General features: G+C 36.2%; 2 protein-coding genes across 5 annotated transcripts in view; one reads left to right on the forward strand and one right to left on the reverse strand.

Annotated features, from left to right (window-relative positions):
• Positions 1-6,499, forward strand: part of LOC125674228 (exostosin-2-like) — a 22,120-nt gene extending 15,621 nt beyond the window's left edge. Inside the window, exons 9-10 of the mRNA XM_048911332.2 lie at positions 937-1,080; positions 4,827-6,499. Of these exons, the coding sequence (XP_048767289.2) occupies positions 937-1,080; positions 4,827-5,177 (495 nt within the window). The 3' untranslated portion in view covers positions 5,178-6,499. The remainder of the gene's footprint in view (positions 1-936; positions 1,081-4,826) is intronic.
• Positions 6,500-8,158: 1,659 nt separating this feature from the next.
• Positions 8,159-16,183, reverse strand: part of LOC125674601 (E3 ubiquitin-protein ligase Mdm2-like) — a 34,634-nt gene continuing 26,609 nt past the window's right edge. For all 4 annotated transcript variants that reach the window (XM_056160509.1, XM_056160510.1, XM_056160511.1 and 1 more), the window contains 2 exons: positions 15,900-15,974; positions 8,159-12,373 (listed from right to left, as the gene is read on the reverse strand). In XM_056160509.1, coding sequence (XP_056016484.1) covers positions 11,858-12,373; positions 15,900-15,974 — 591 coding nt within the window. In that variant the 3' untranslated portion in view covers positions 8,159-11,857. The remainder of the gene's footprint in view (positions 12,374-15,899; positions 15,975-16,183) is intronic.

Here is a 16,183-nt window from a genome sequence, read left to right on the forward strand (position 1 = left end):
TACTGTGAGATCATCAGATAACAGATAAATTTACTGTGAGATCATCAGATAACAGAGATAGATTTACTGTGAGATCATCAGGTAACAGAGATATATTTACTGTGAGATCATCAGGTAAGAAAGATAGATTTACTGTGAGATCATCAGGTAACAGATAGATTTACTGTGAGATCATCAGGTAACAGATAGATTTACTGTGAGATCATCAGATAACAGAGATAGATTTACTGTGAGGTCATCAGGTAACAGATAGATTTACTGTGAGATCATCAGATAACAGATAAATTTACTGTGAGATCATCAGATAACAGAGATAGATTTACTGTGAGATCATCAGGTAACAGAGATATATTTACTGTGAGATCATTAGGTAACAGAGATAGATATACTGTGAGATCATCAGGTAACAGATAGATTTACTGTGAGATCATCAGATAGCAAAGATAGATTTACTGTGAGATCCTCAGGTAACAGATAGATTTACTGTGAGATCATCAGGTAACACAGATAGATTTACTGTGAGATCATCAGGTAACACAGATAGATTTACTGTGAGATCATCAGGTAACAGATAAATTTACTGTGAAATCATCAGGTAACAGAGATATATTTACTGTGAGATCATCAGGCAACACAGATAGATTTACTGTGAGATTATTAATATCTTCATATATGGAAATATTATAAAGACACTGGAATTTCATCAATATTTTGTGTTCATCAAGCAGTTTTCAGAGTATGATGTTCAGCAGCCTCTAGTTGATATATATTTTTTTCCTTTTTGGAGAAACAACAATTTTTTTGTCATTTGCATTTGTTGGAAAATTTTCTTGAAAAATAGTAAAGGGTATGAATAATCATGAATCTGATGTTTTCTGTTGTAGTTTGGGTGTAAAGTTTATGATTATTGATGAAATCTGATATTGTCTGTTGTAGGTGTGGCGTGAGTTTCCAGATAGGTTGGTGGGTTTTCCATCTCGAGTTCATCTCTACGGAAACGAGTCGAACAAGTACAAATATGAATCGGAGTGGAAGAACAACATTTCTATGGTGCTGACAGGAGCTGCTTTTCATCACAAGGTTTGTGCATCACCACTAGTTGATTATTATTATACCCCCGAACGAAGTTCTGAGGGGTATATAGGAATCACTCTGTCTGTCTGTCCGTCCGTCTGTCTGTCTGTGCAGATTCGTGTCCGGGCCATAACTTCTTTGTTCTTTGACATAGGCATACCATATTTGACACACCAGTGTATCACCATGAGACGATGTGTCATGTACCTTCATGAACTCCATATGACCTTGACCTCAAGGTCAAAATTAAAGGTTTTTACAATGGATTCGTGTCAGGACCATGACTTCTTTGTTCTTTGACATAGGCATACCATATTTGACACATGAGTGTATCACCATGAGACGATGTGTCGAGTACCTTCATGACCTATATGACCTTCAACTTTGACCTCAAGGTCAAAATTGATTATAGGGTTTTGACATAGTCATACCATAAGACATGGGTGTATCACCATGAGACTATGTGTCATGTACATTCATGACCTCTTTATGACCTTGACCTCAAGGTCAAAATTATAGGTTTATGCCATGGATTTGTGTTCGGACTATATCTTCCATTTTCTTCTACAAAGGCATACCATATTTTGACACTCAGGAAAGAGGTAATTTATACCTATTAACAACACCCTTTGGGAGATTGGGGTAAGCGGGGGGTATTCTTAGTGAGCATTGCTCACAGTACCTCTTGTTATCATTAATATCATACATATAAGCCTTGCATAGAATAATAAGTGTAAGCAATTTTTAGTCAGAGCTCTTCATGAACCACACTTATGAACATATGCTTTCTAAATCACAAACAGCTTATAATAATCTTTAGCTATCAGAAGGAAATTGGTGGGAAATGCATGTATTTTATTTTGTACAAGGGAAATCCACGACTCTTTACCAGAATTATAATTTGTTTGTTTGTCCCATTTACTTATCAAATTTATACAAATATTTATGCATGGAGTTTTAAAATTTCTGGTCAGAATTACATGTAGGACCAAATAGACTGTTAGTGAAACTTGTTCTTAATGCACTCAGTAATTCGAATTTAAATTTTGAAACAGTTATGTTTATTTTTAAGATGTGCTGTCAGTACTATCACATGTTTGTAATATGTTCTGATGACGACCACCCTAAGGTCAAAACCGGTCAACCAAATAAAATTCACACTGCATTCTCATGATGTGTTGGTGATCTGTTTTATTTCTTCAAGTTTTCGATAATATGCAATGGCTTCAATTCTGAAAGTTTCGAGTCTATCTTTAGGTCACCTGAATTCATTCAGGTGACCTATTGCTATCTGTTTTTGTCCGTTGTCGTTCGTCGTGCGTTAACATTTGAACATTTTCAGCTTCTTCTCTGAAACCCCTGAACCAATTTCAACCAATTTTGGTATATAGCATCTGTGGGTGGAGGGGAACAAAAATTGTGAAATTCGTGGTCCCTGCCCCCCTGGGGCCTGAGGGGTGGGGCAAAAACCATCAAAATGAGTGTAATTTTAAAAAAATCTTCTTTACTTCTGGACATCAAAAAGCCAAACTGTGGGCATAATTATAATGAGCGTTGAGCCCACTACCAAAATTGTGAAATTCATGGCCCCTGGGACAGGGGTTCTTGTGTTAGGGTGGGGCTCTATTGGTCATATAGTGAAAATGTAGAAATTCTTTGAAAATCTTCTCGGTCTCTGGGTATTAAGTAGACAATCTAATAGCATGATAATGATGAGCAAGGATGCCTCTTTATACCCCCCGCAACAAGTTGTGGGGGGGGGGGGGGGGGGGGGGGTATACTGGAATCGGGTTGTCCGTCCGTCTGTAGATGCAATGGTTTCCGGGCTCTAAAGCATTATCCTTTCCACCTACCGTCACCATATCATATATATGGACTACCCATGGGATGAAGATGTTCCCTATCGATTTAGGGGTCCAAAGGTCAAGTGCACTGGACATTGAAGTAGCAATATGGTTTCCGGGCTCTAAAGCGATATCCTTTCCACCTACAGTCACCATATCATATATATGGACTAGAGGTAGTTTATACCTATTACCAACACCCTTTGGGAGATTGGGGTAAGCGGGGGGCATTCTTAGTGAGCATTGCTCACAGTACCTCTTGTTAAAAATTGTGAAATTCATGACCCCTGGATCAGGGGTTCTGGTGCTAGGGTGGGGCTCTATAAGTCATATAGTGAAAATGCATTATTTCTTTGAAAATCTTCTTCTCTGTCCTTGGGTATTAAGTAGACAAACCAATAGCATGGTTATGATGAGGAAGGATGCCTCTTTCAAAATTGTGAAATTCATGGCCCCTGGGTCAGGGGTTCTGGTATTAGGGTGGGGCCTATTGATCATATAGTGAAAATGCATTTTATTTCTTTGAAAATCTTCTCCTCTGCTGCTGGGTATTAAGTAGACAAACTAATAGTATGATAATGATGATCAAGGATGCTTCTTTCGAAACTGAAATTTATGGCCCCTGGGTCAGGGGTTCTGGTGCAAAGGCGGGGCTGACCACATAGCTATTCAATGTTTCTTCCATCCAAAAGTAAAATTCTTATATTTAAACACAAACCTCATTCAAACATTGGAAGGTTGTTACATGATACTCAGGTGACCTATAAGGCCCCTGGGCCTCTTGTTTTATATTACAGTTACTGGTGCATTTACAACATTTTTACAGTATTTCTATTACATGTGAATCCTATTTACATTATTATACCCCCCGCAACAAGTTGTGGGGGGGTATACTGGAATCGGGTTGTCCGTCTGTCTGTCCGTCCGTCCGTCTGTCTGTCCGTCCGTCTGTAGATGCAATGGTTTCTGGGCTCTAAAGCATTATCCTTTCCACCTACCGTCACCATATCATATATATGGACTACCCATGGGATGAAGATGTTCCCTATCGATTTTGGGGTCCAAAGGTCAAGCGCACTGGACATCGAAGTAGCAATATGGTTTCCGGGCTCTAAAGCGTTATCCTTTCCACCTAACGTCACCATATCTTGCATATGGACTACCCATGGGATGAAGATGTTCCCTATCGATTTTGGGGTCAAAAGGTCAAAGGTCAAGTGCACTGAACATCGAAGTAGCAATATGGTTTCCGGGCTTTAAAGCGTTATCCTTTCCACCTACAGTCACCATATACATATGGACTACCCATGGGATGAAGATGTTCCCTATCGATTTTGGGGTCAAAAGGTCAAAGGTCACGTGCACTGGACATCAAAGTAGCAATATGGTTCTTTAACGGCTTTTTTTATCGCATGGAGATGCTGTGTTCCTAGATACCTATTGGATCATAATACTGAAGTTTTACCTATTACCAACACCCTTTGGGAGATTGGGGTAAGCGGGGGGTATTCTTAGTGAGCATTGCTCACGGTACCTCTTGTTACTATTACTTATATGTGAATCGTGTTAACAGTATTACTATGTAATATTTTGTTTACAGTATTACAGTTACTGGTACATTTACAACATCTATTTACAGTATTACTATTACATGTGAATCCTGTTTACAGTATTACTATGTGAATCCTGTTTACAGTATTACTATTACATGTGAATCCTGTTTACAGTTTTACGATGTGAATCCTGTTTACAGTACACTATGTGAATCCTGTTTACAGTTTTACTATGTGAATCCTGTTTACAGTATTACAATGTGAATCCTGTTTACAGTATTACTATGTGAATCCTGTTTGCAGTATTACTCTGTGAATCCTGTTTACAGTATTACTATGTGAATTTTGTTTACAGTATTACAGTTACCTGTACACTTACAACATGCCTGGTCATATCAAGCAATGGGTGGATGACAACATGAACTGTGAAGACATAGCCATGAACTTTCTCATCTCAAACATCACTGGAAAGGGCCCTATCAAAGTGGCCCCTCGTAAAAAATTCAAATGTCCAGAGTGCACCACCAGTGAAACGCTATCCTCTGATGTTTTACACATGGTGGAAAGATCCGAGTGTGTGAATAATTTTGTCAGGGCGTACCAATCGATGCCTCTTAAGGGGGTGGAATTCCGGGTCGATCCAGTGTTGTACAAGGACGATGTACCGAGTGTTGTAAAAATGTACACAGGTGTTGGGAGCTTGTGATATAAACATATTTTTATATCAAATTTTGACCAATATTTTATTTATTTCCTTTAATTGGATAATTTGTATAGGCATTTTTATATGGATTCCATTGTGTTGTATTTGTGGTGTAAAAATCTGGCAAAGCCAGAATATTTTGTGTGTTAATTATGTTATGCAGAATTTATGATATCATCAAATGACGCTTTTCTTACAAATTTTCCTTCAAACGTTTTACACAAGTTTTAGAAAATATAAGTAGTCTTATTAGGTTGTTTTTAGGGCATAGTGCTTACTCATGCAATTGCATTGCTACATCTTAATTAAAAGCTTTTGGTCATTGCACAGGAACAACAATGATGTAGCTGGATTTTTGTCTTAATTAGACTGCAGGTAAGAGACAAGAGAACAGGACAGCCCAATTCTAGTCTGGTCTTGCATATTCTATTTTTTCGTAGCTGTGTGGACACAAATTTTTACTTCAGCATGAGAATGCATGGAATATTTTCTATAGGCAATCTTTAATGTTTTTTTCTACATGTGAAACTTGAACAAAATAGCTACTTGTAGTGAATGCCGTAATTCATAACTCAAGACTTTCACAGAGGCTTGTTCAAAGAACAAAAGGGATGAAACTATACGAGTTCATGTCTTGTGTATTAACTGGATGGTGCTAATATTTAGATTATTTAGATTTTTGTGTGTGATTTTGGTATTATTCGTTTATGTACATTTTTTACGTGCATGTTGTATACCTATCAACAGGTGATGTAGATCTGAAAGTTACGGCAATACAGGTATATATGTTTCCTCTCTTGTTCCGTACAAGTACGCATTGAAAATATCCATACATTAAAGTGATGAAAGTTGTAGTACTCGACTTTGGTTGTACAAAGTGATTTAGCTTTTTTTTCAGTTGTTTTTTGTTGTGTATATACATATTCCTGTGTTGTTTTGAAGACTGTTGCTTTATACATAAGTCACATTTGATATAGTTCTAATATATTTACAAATGTATACATATTTATAATATGATATACTGTACATGTTTATCAAGAACTGGAGCAAGCATTAATGTTTATCAAGAACTGTGGAGCTAGCAATGTTTATCATTCACTGTGGAGCTAGCATTAATGTTCATCAAGAACTGTGGAGCTAGCATTAATGTTTATCAAGAACTGTGGAGCTAGCATTAATGTTTATCAAGAACTGTGGAGCAAGCTTTAACCGTAGAGCAAGCTTTGAATTAATGTTTATCAGGTACTATGTGGTATTTAACATAGATGATTAATGAACCAGCCCTGAAAGGCTGTAATGTTCCAATAAAATCTTACACATTCAAACAAGAATTTGTCATCGAGTACTTTACCTAGAGCATCGGCAGAGGAAGTGTGGAGTGAGCATTGGAATTTATCATGACAAGGGATGATCTTCAGCGATTGTCAAAAAGTGTGGAGCAAGCATTTATGTTTGCCAGGAAATGTGGGAAAACACATAACTGTCAGGAGGTGTGAATACCAGGGACCTGTTTTACAATGAACAACTTACAACAAAGTTATTTCAAATGAATCAAACCATTCCTGAGACTTAATTTTTTCATTATTTTACGTTGGGAGTTAATGATCTTGCAATAAACGGGAAAATTTCAGTATGTAAGATTGGTCGCAAGTTCTTCGGTAAAACGGACCCCTAGCTTTTAATAAATTTTTGTTAGCACCAATGACTTAAAAGTCATATAAGCGTAAATGTCTCGGACCTATGGAGATTTTTACCCAACGTAAATTCCAGTAATTAAATCCCAAAAAATTAACACAAGTCACCAGAGTAAACTTGAATTTGATTTTGCAATTGGTCAGCGTCCAATGTGCATTAACAATTCAACACTTTTAACTTCTTGATAACTCATTCCCATTCTTTTGATCAGAAGCATCTTTGGGACAAGGGGACATAAATGGTATATTTCAGGACTCCAGCACCCCTGGGGCCTTAAGTGGTGCAAAAACTGCCAAAAATGGATTAATTTTCTTCTCTACAACCGCACATCTGTAAGAAAAACTAAATGCGCAGCCATAGTGATGTAGAGTAAGAAGGCCTCTACCAAAATTGTAACTTTCAGGATCCCTGGGATAGAGGTTCTAACTCCAGGTCAGGGCCAAATGTGGCATGTAGTGTTTGTGTGTAAAACAATTAAGTCACATCTTTTTTTATGCTATCGATACTGAACTGAAAATAGATGTACATATAGAAGGAGCAGGTAGCCCTTTCACGATATCCCAGAGGTACGGGTTTTGGTGGCCACAGTGATTCAATGTCTATTGTTTGAAAGACTTCTTAATTTTGAAGATATACTGAATAAATGAAAGCAAGCAGAGGTGAGCAAGCTCACATACCCCACACTCCAACATTGCTTGACAATGCCTCGCAGAATGAGTGGTACAATGTAATGCTATGCATTACTGCAAGAACAGGACAGACGGCTCAAATTCTAAGTTCAATAGGGGCATAACTCTAAGAAAAATTATTGAATCAGAATTTTCTGGGAATATGCACATCTACAGTGTTATTAATAACTACAAAGTTTCACAAAATTCTGATGAGCGGTCTCAGAGGAGTTGCCCTGACAAGAAAGGGACTGACAGACAGGTCAAAAACAATATACCCTCCCCAACTTTGTCGCTTGGGGTATAATTAATTATCCTCTGTCATCACCATTCTAATGCTCAGATCATGATATGCAACATTTGTAGATGCTTGGACTGGTTGTATGACCCAAACAGTGTTAGTGACTGGCATGTATATGTACCTTAGAAATCATCGGTTTCATGACATCAACTGCTGCATTTTGAATAACTTTTTTCTCTCTCCAGAAATATTTCTGACAACTTTCACATCTATGTACTCCATGCAATTCATTTTGTGAATGCCCAACTGTGGCCCACATAAAGTTCTCTTTAAACTAATGCACTACATTTTGTGAGTGTAAAAATTAAGCAAATTGAAAATATACTTACAAATTTTTTATTTTCGATGACAAAATTTTAAAGTAACAAAGATTGTGCAGTTTAGATATACAACTAAAAGCATAAAAAAACTGCAACCATATCCATCATAATAATCAAATCTTCACAATCTCGCTGCTAGCTGCCCCTCAACAACAAAAATTGCACTGGAAGATATATACAGATTTCATCATTCAATTTCACAAAGAAAAATGCACTTATTAAAAATTTAAACATTCTCTATATGCAGAAAAAAAACCCACCCCAAATATTTAAAATGATATTTTATAAATTCTAAATACAATTTCATCATTACAATATATCCCATAAATCCCTGTAAAATACGAACAGAAAGTGGACATTAAATCATATACGAGCATTTTCCATGTCATATATTCACATACAACAAGTCCTTCAGTTAAAACCATTAAATTGTACATTCTACATGGGATACACATGTACACTGTATGTTTATTTAGCGAAAATAATAACTGGACATAACAAAAACTGAACAAATACTCAATAATGTACAATCAATTAGATAAATTAAATATTATAGTAAATAAGAAATAGAAAAACATAAGTACAGTAACAAGAGTACTGTAATACAACCATCACAATTAAGCGTATGGTGTTTTTCATAAACCACGAGTTATACAACTAAAGGTACCATCAGCCATCATCATATTTTCTTTTGCAATATGCAAGAATAAAAGGTCCCAGCTTAAAAACTGTGACAGGAGGTAGATAGACAAACCAAGAGCTCCGTGTGGAAAATATTTCCCTATTATTGTCCAAGTTCAACAACCTGCAATTTTTTCCAAAGAAAATCAGAAAATTGTTGGGAATCAAAATCCTTGAAATACACGCACCTTCAAAGGCCTTAGCTTGAAAAACATCACAGTTAAATGGACAAATGATGTACCCAGTTTATATTTCTTCAAAAATTGAAGATAATCAAAATTCTAGCCATATGCACATCTTGAACACCCATACTAACACTCTAACATAAAAAGGCCTCAGCTTAAAACGAAGAAAAGTTAGATGGACAAACGATGTACTCTCTATGCAATATTTCTTTTAAATTAAGACTGAAAATCTAAAGGGGCATGGACATAGTATGAGCTGAAAATATTCTAATTTTAATTTTTCCATTTTTTATGTTCACAATGCCTAACTAAGGTATTTCTAATGGTCAGTAAGAATTTGAATGTCAGTTGTGGAGTTAAGAGATACAGAGTTCACAATTTTTCGTTATGTAAACATGCAAAGCTGATCGTGTCATGTTCTTGTTTTCATATATCAAATATACTAGTAAAAGTTTAAAGCAGATTTTTCAATTTACAAGTTCATTCTAAACACAATTAAACCTTTTTTAGTGTTTGTCACATCTTATTTTGTTTCAAACACAATATTTTCTAGTACACAATCTAAATGATTTTCAGTTTAAATCGCGTTCATGGCCCTTTAAATTTCAAGTGACACCCCCTGCAAGAGAGGTGAAAATGGTTCAATATTGAACATCTTCTACAGTGACCCACAAAAAAGTTGCATGGTTCTGCTTGTCATGTGATAGTGAAATGAAAATAGAAACAGAAAACCCTGAACAGACAGATTGACATTGCTGTACCATATTAATACGTCCCATTTAAAGAACAGCATATATAAACACTGGATATTGTAAATCCTACAGTTTTTGATCATTTTTCCCCCCAGACATACAAAATAAAACAATATCACAAGTTATCAAACTCATGTAACTATGAGAATAAAAGCCTCACAAACATATAATGTTTTTGCCCGATATCTTTATAAATCGTAATGATAGCCATTTCCTCATGAATGCATTGCAGTTGAATACGATTATGAATCGCGATAAATATACGTCTTGTAACAGCTAGGAATTCCAACAGAAATGAAAGTAGAATATAAATATATAAAAATACATTTCATTTCATTTTTGAAACTACAATGCTTCACACAGTCATACTTTTCATGGAACACTAACACCTTTAGGAAGTATGACAGTGTGATGTATGACAGTGTGATGTGTCCCTCAAGTACAGCATTTTCAACAATGAAATTTATTTTTTAAATACAGGTACATGTATAAAAAAAAAAAAAAAAAAAGGAAGATTTTCTTGCATCCTCTTTGGGAAAAACGCTCAGAAACATCCAACAAATAAAGATGATATAACATTATGAATTCTGAATCACTAAAGTAATATTTGTTTAATCTGTTTTATGTCACATTCGAGAATTTTTCACTCCCATTGACGTCACCATCTTCAGGTGAGGATCCACAAATTTTGACCTGTGCATGGTGCTCTGAGTTGTAGCATTGAGGGTTCTTTATAATGCCAAAGCCTACCACGACACGTTGTCCAAGACCAAATCCGAAAGACCTGCGACTTCCACTTCTAATGCCGTGTGCTCGGGACACTGAAGTACAGATTACATACATATTCCATGTTTTATAGAGCAGATGGCGAGTAGCTGACCCCAAGATTGTTTTCCCAATTATCTGAGAAAATCTTGTAAGGAAATGTAACAAAGAGATCAATACGCACGTCACTGACATTTTCTCACCCGGCTTGCGTCATGTTCATGCACTTTGAACCTACACTCTGTAGTATATATCTGGGAGGAGTTGTAATGGCCAGCGACAATACAAGAGTAGTGCCAAGAAAGATTAACACAAGCATGAAGGTATTCTACTCAGTTACAGCCTTCAACTGTCAGTAGTCTATTTTTTTAATATAAATGCTCATCTACGCTCAATCTGACATGAACTACATTATACCCTAATCATCCCAGGCGATATCACATTAGTGCGTGTGTAAATTTGAATTGAGTTATTGATTGAATGAGGTTTTATGGCGTCATCAAATTTAAGATTTACGCAAATGAAATACTTACAAAAAATATTGACATTGTATGTAAAATACTGTGTGTAACATGCATATCTAGAGATCGATCGCTAAGATACTCTGAAGTCAGGTCTAGCAATATGTATAACAAAATATTACAGTACAAGTCTAACTGTATATACATTGTATTTGCTGAGAATATTCACTCTCCTGATATTTCACCTTGCAATTCAAAACTTGTCAGGGAAGCGAGAATCTCCAGCATATATAACTTGAACAACCTATAATTAATCTCAAAGCTGGTAGCATGTCATAGGTGGACATCGTTAGAAAACAAAGGGCAAGGACACTGCTTTTACAATCAACAACCTGCATGGGAAAGCTGACCTGAGTAGACGGACCATTAAAAGTTACGATCCAGATAAATGAACCAAAGCATAATGGGGAAAAATGCAATATGTGGGATAAAAAGACTGGATCAGGAATGTGGAATTCCAGATAAGAGACCATGTTAAAAATATTTGTTCCCCAAAAACATCGCCCGGAAGCAGAAGTGTCCGGACGTCTGAGGTTCTACAGTACAAGTATATTAAAACTGTATACATTTAGTATCCATCATTACTCACACTTCCCTCCTCAGAAGACAGAAATCTGAACTTAAACACAGTATAACATACATGTGATGTCATCTTTTGCTCATTAACATTAAAAATTCAATTCTATTAACTTATGATTATACACTCATCGTAAAACCAAGCATTTCAGTCGGCTACAAAAAAAAAAAAAAAAAAATAAAAAAAAAAAATGAAACAGCGATTTACCAACAATGTTTTCATAAAACAAAATTTCGAATAACGCTTTTTATCGGACGTCTGCACACGGGACATTTTCGTTTTCGCCTCTTCAGGCGTTTGGCACATGGATAGCAACAAACTTGATGTCCAGTCGACCCGTGAATGATGCTACCTGTTTTGGGTCGTTTCAAACAAATAACACACGGATCCTCGGGCCCTTTATTCTCCACGGACTCTTGTTTGCTGCAGTAATTCAGCATCGTTCTCCTGGTACCTAGGTGGTTAAGCTCAGTGGTTTGCGACAATGCAGTGTCTTGGCTTGAGAGACAAATCCCTGAATCTATGGAGTCCAATTTCAAAGACTCCTCAGCTTTCACTTTTTCAGGGGAAATTGTTTCGTAGTCCTCCTTGACCTTCTTGCACCGCTCCATTTCTTCACTGGACGGTGAGCGTGCCCTTTTCTCCCCTAGCCAGCCTGGACGTATCTTCCAGCAGAAAATACAATGACGCTGAACAGGTGTGTTCTTTGTTCCACATCCGCAAGTCCACTGGTCCTAATAATTAGAACACCAAGGGTTAAATATTTTCCAAGCTAAATTCACAGAAAAATCTGTAAAAATTCATTCCTCATTGTATCTGTACTAATTGACAAGGGATGTTGCTTAAAATAAACAAGAGGCCCATGGGCCACATCACTCACCTGAGTCACCTTGACTCATATTTAAAGATTTTCCCTATATATTCGCATGTAAAACTTTGATCCCTATTGTGACCCCAAACTACTCCTGGGGGCCATGCTTTTTTCAAAATTGAATCGGACTAGGTCAGGAAGCTTTCATGTGAATGTAAACTTTTCTGGCCAAGTGATTTTTCATCAGAAGATTTTTAATGATTTTCCCTATATATCCCAGTGATTCTTGAGAAGGAAGATTTTTAAATGACCCCACCCTATTTTTGTGATTATCTCCCCTTTGAAAGGGACATTGGCCCTTCATTTGAACAAACTTGAAAGCCCTTCACCCAAGGATGCTTTTGGCCAAGTTTGGTCAAAATTGGCCCAGTGATTCTTGAGAAGGAAGATTTTTAAATGACCCCACCCTATTTTTGTGATTATCTCCCCTTTGAAAGGGACATTGGCCCTTCATTTGAACAAACTTGAAAGCCCTTCACCCAAGGATGCTTTTGGCCCAGTGGTTCTGGAGAAGTCGAAAATGTAAAAAGTTACAGACGGACAGAGACGGCAGACAACAAGCGATTAGAGAAGCTCACTTGCGCTTTCAGCTCAGGTGAGCTAATAATAGTGCAACAGAATCTACCAGTAATTCTTTATTTATAAGTGTAACACTAACAGTGGATTTAAGAAACAAAACTTAATCTTGGGGTAATTTCTAAAATCAACTGTAACATGAAGACAGAATACTTTTTTTCTTTTAGAAATTTTAAACCTTCAGGTGGGGGATGCACAAAATCCATAGGACCATTGGGGGGGGGGGTTGGGTTGCAAAATTTTCCAACAATTCAAGTAAAGGACTTTATGTACGTTATGAAACTTATCTCCCATTGATATTGGAATATTTGAAAGAAATGATTTTCTAAGATTCAATACATTTTACTATATGTTTATTACTGTTATCTTGGTCCTGCCCAAGAAACTTGACCCGGAATGAGGGGCAATAAATTTTACAATTCATAGTAAAGAGCTTTCAATACATATTAACAAAGCATTCAGACGATGGTCCTTTTATATTCCTCCTAAATATTCATTTTACTTTTATCTAGCGTCAATCGAAATATAGAAGTCTAATAGCAGGGGCAGATCTACAGTACCCGCAACGTTATTCTTGACATTCCTATCGTGTTCTATCGTGCGTGTATCCTATCGTATCGTGCGTGTATCCTATCGTATCGTGCGTGTATCCTATCCTATCGTGTATCAGGTTTTCCGTTTTCTATCGTGTTTTGCGTTTATCAGGTCTATCGTGTATCGTATTATGCGTGTATCAGGTTTTCCGTTTATCGTGAAAATAGTTTATCGTGTAGCTTCGGAAACTATCGGGATCGTATATTAAATCTAATGAAAAAGTAAGATACTTTCCGAAAGCTTTATTCGTTTTGTTAAAGAAGCTATTTTTAGGAATCGAGGAAAGACAGTATATTTGAAGGAGAACATAAAGCTGTTGATTTTAAAGCAGAAAAAGAGCTATATGTCTGTCCAGAGAGGGTGAAAATTTATCGCAATGTCATTCTGTCTGGAAAGTAGGCAGTGGTTTGCCGAGCAAACCAAGGACAATAAAACTGAATGCTCCTTCATCTGGAGTTCATAAACAGTTCCTTGTCTAGAAACAATTATTTGTAATTAACACTAAGAGAGAAATAGAAAGTTCCGATCTGAAAGGAAAAATCAGTAAATTACATTGTTTATTACATATATTTTAATAATGGTTCTTTTTCTTCCGATTTTGTTCACCTGTATTCAACTTATATATCAACTACTGAACTTGTGCGCGTTCTTATCTATCTGATTTTGTGTATCACCCGTGTTTTGACAGTAAACATTCTCAGGGGCATTGTATTTCACACATTTAGAAGATTAAGTTTTAAAAGAGTGCAAGGGTATATTGCATCTCCTAAAGTTCTGCTCAATTGGGCACGATTCAGCTGTCATCGTTTTTTTTTTTTTTATTTGTACATGTACATGTACACATATACCAATAGTCGTACATGTAGATACTGGAAATGTATGCCGGTATTGATGATTATTTGAATTTTTTTACATGCTAAACACAGACATTTAATTTAAAGCGTTTCTAAATTGCGACTTTAAATCAAGCCGGGTTTCGTATATGTTTTTAATAGTTTATTTATTTTTTGTTAACAAAATATCAATTCATATGAATATGTTCCAATTACTTATGACTATCAATTATCACTCATAGTGTAGAAATATCTAACATATGAGCATATGGTGTAGTGCAGTGGATTGAATTTAAAGCGGTCATTATGAAAATAATTGTAGTTGTTGAAAGAGCGGTGAACTCAGAGCTTGATGCAAAATAACCCCCCTCCTCGCTACACACAAAATATTACTTAGTTTTATTTGATATCCAAGATAATAGACATTAAAATAAGAAAGCTATTTTAAAGCATGATATCACTACATTATATTCCATTTTGTTAATTCCCTGTTTAATTGCTAAACACTCGGTATCAAGTGTGAATACCACGGGTCCTCGGAGATGACCTTAAAAACAGACGCCCCGTGTCACGGTAGGTGTGGCATGCTAAAAAACCCTCACTGCTCAATGGCCGTAATTGCCGAGCATAAGCCTAAATTTAAAAGCTCTTCACCGGTCATGGTGACGTTAAGCAAGATAAAAATCAATCACTCCATTTATGATTCATATATTAAACATTCAAGGTGACAATATACGTTTTATAATCATTGGCTGAGAAAATTCATATAGATATCAAATAATGAATTCAATACCGTATATAGTTTAGCTTCCGGATTTTAGCTGTAATGACGTTAAAGAAAACATAAATAGAATTTTAAAAAAATAAACGTACAACCGTGGATAATTCATTATATGCTTTAGGTATATATTAAGTATTGAAATCCTTCAATATTATTATCAACATACTGAAATTATTTTGTACGTATCAAACTTTCGTTCTGTCTAAATTGTTTCTAAATTTACAACATTTCTATCAGGTTTTCCGTTTATCGTGAAGATCGTTTATTGTGTTTTGCGTTTATCAGGTCTATCGTGAAGATCGTTTATCAGGTTTTGCGTTTATCAGGTTTACCGTGTATCCTATCGTATCGTGCGTGTATCCTATCCTATCGTGCGTGTATCCTATCCTATCGTGCGTGTATCGTGTTCTATCGTTTATCATGTCAAGAATAACGTTGCGGGTACTGTAGGAATTGCGGTTAGGGGAAGGCCATGGTGGGGACCCAGGTAAGCTTTCAATTCAGGTGAGCAAATCATATAATAATAAATTTTGCCCATATAACATGAAAATAATCTGGAGTGAATTTGTTGCTGCATAAAGTAATTTGTTCCAGAATACACATACCCCTTCATTCCATTCCGTGTCACTCTCGTCGGCCCAGAATTCCACATCGCTGTCTGAACAAACCACAATCACACCCTGTGCAAAGTGTAAGCAATAGTTATAGCACTTGTAAAATGTTAACGATAACAAGAGGCCCACAAGCCTTATCAGTTACCTGAGTATTAAGTAAAAGAATCACTAGCCCCAAGGGCTATGAAATTTAGAGAAAAAACAATATTCCTGTTCTGCATATCTAAACTAAATTCTAATATTCAGCAACTTATAAAACAAGATGTGTTCTGAAA

The sequence above is a fragment of the Ostrea edulis genome, chromosome 3 (genome assembly GCF_947568905.1).
Source record: "Ostrea edulis chromosome 3, xbOstEdul1.1, whole genome shotgun sequence".
Taxonomy (NCBI): Eukaryota; Metazoa; Mollusca; class Bivalvia; order Ostreida; family Ostreidae; genus Ostrea; species Ostrea edulis.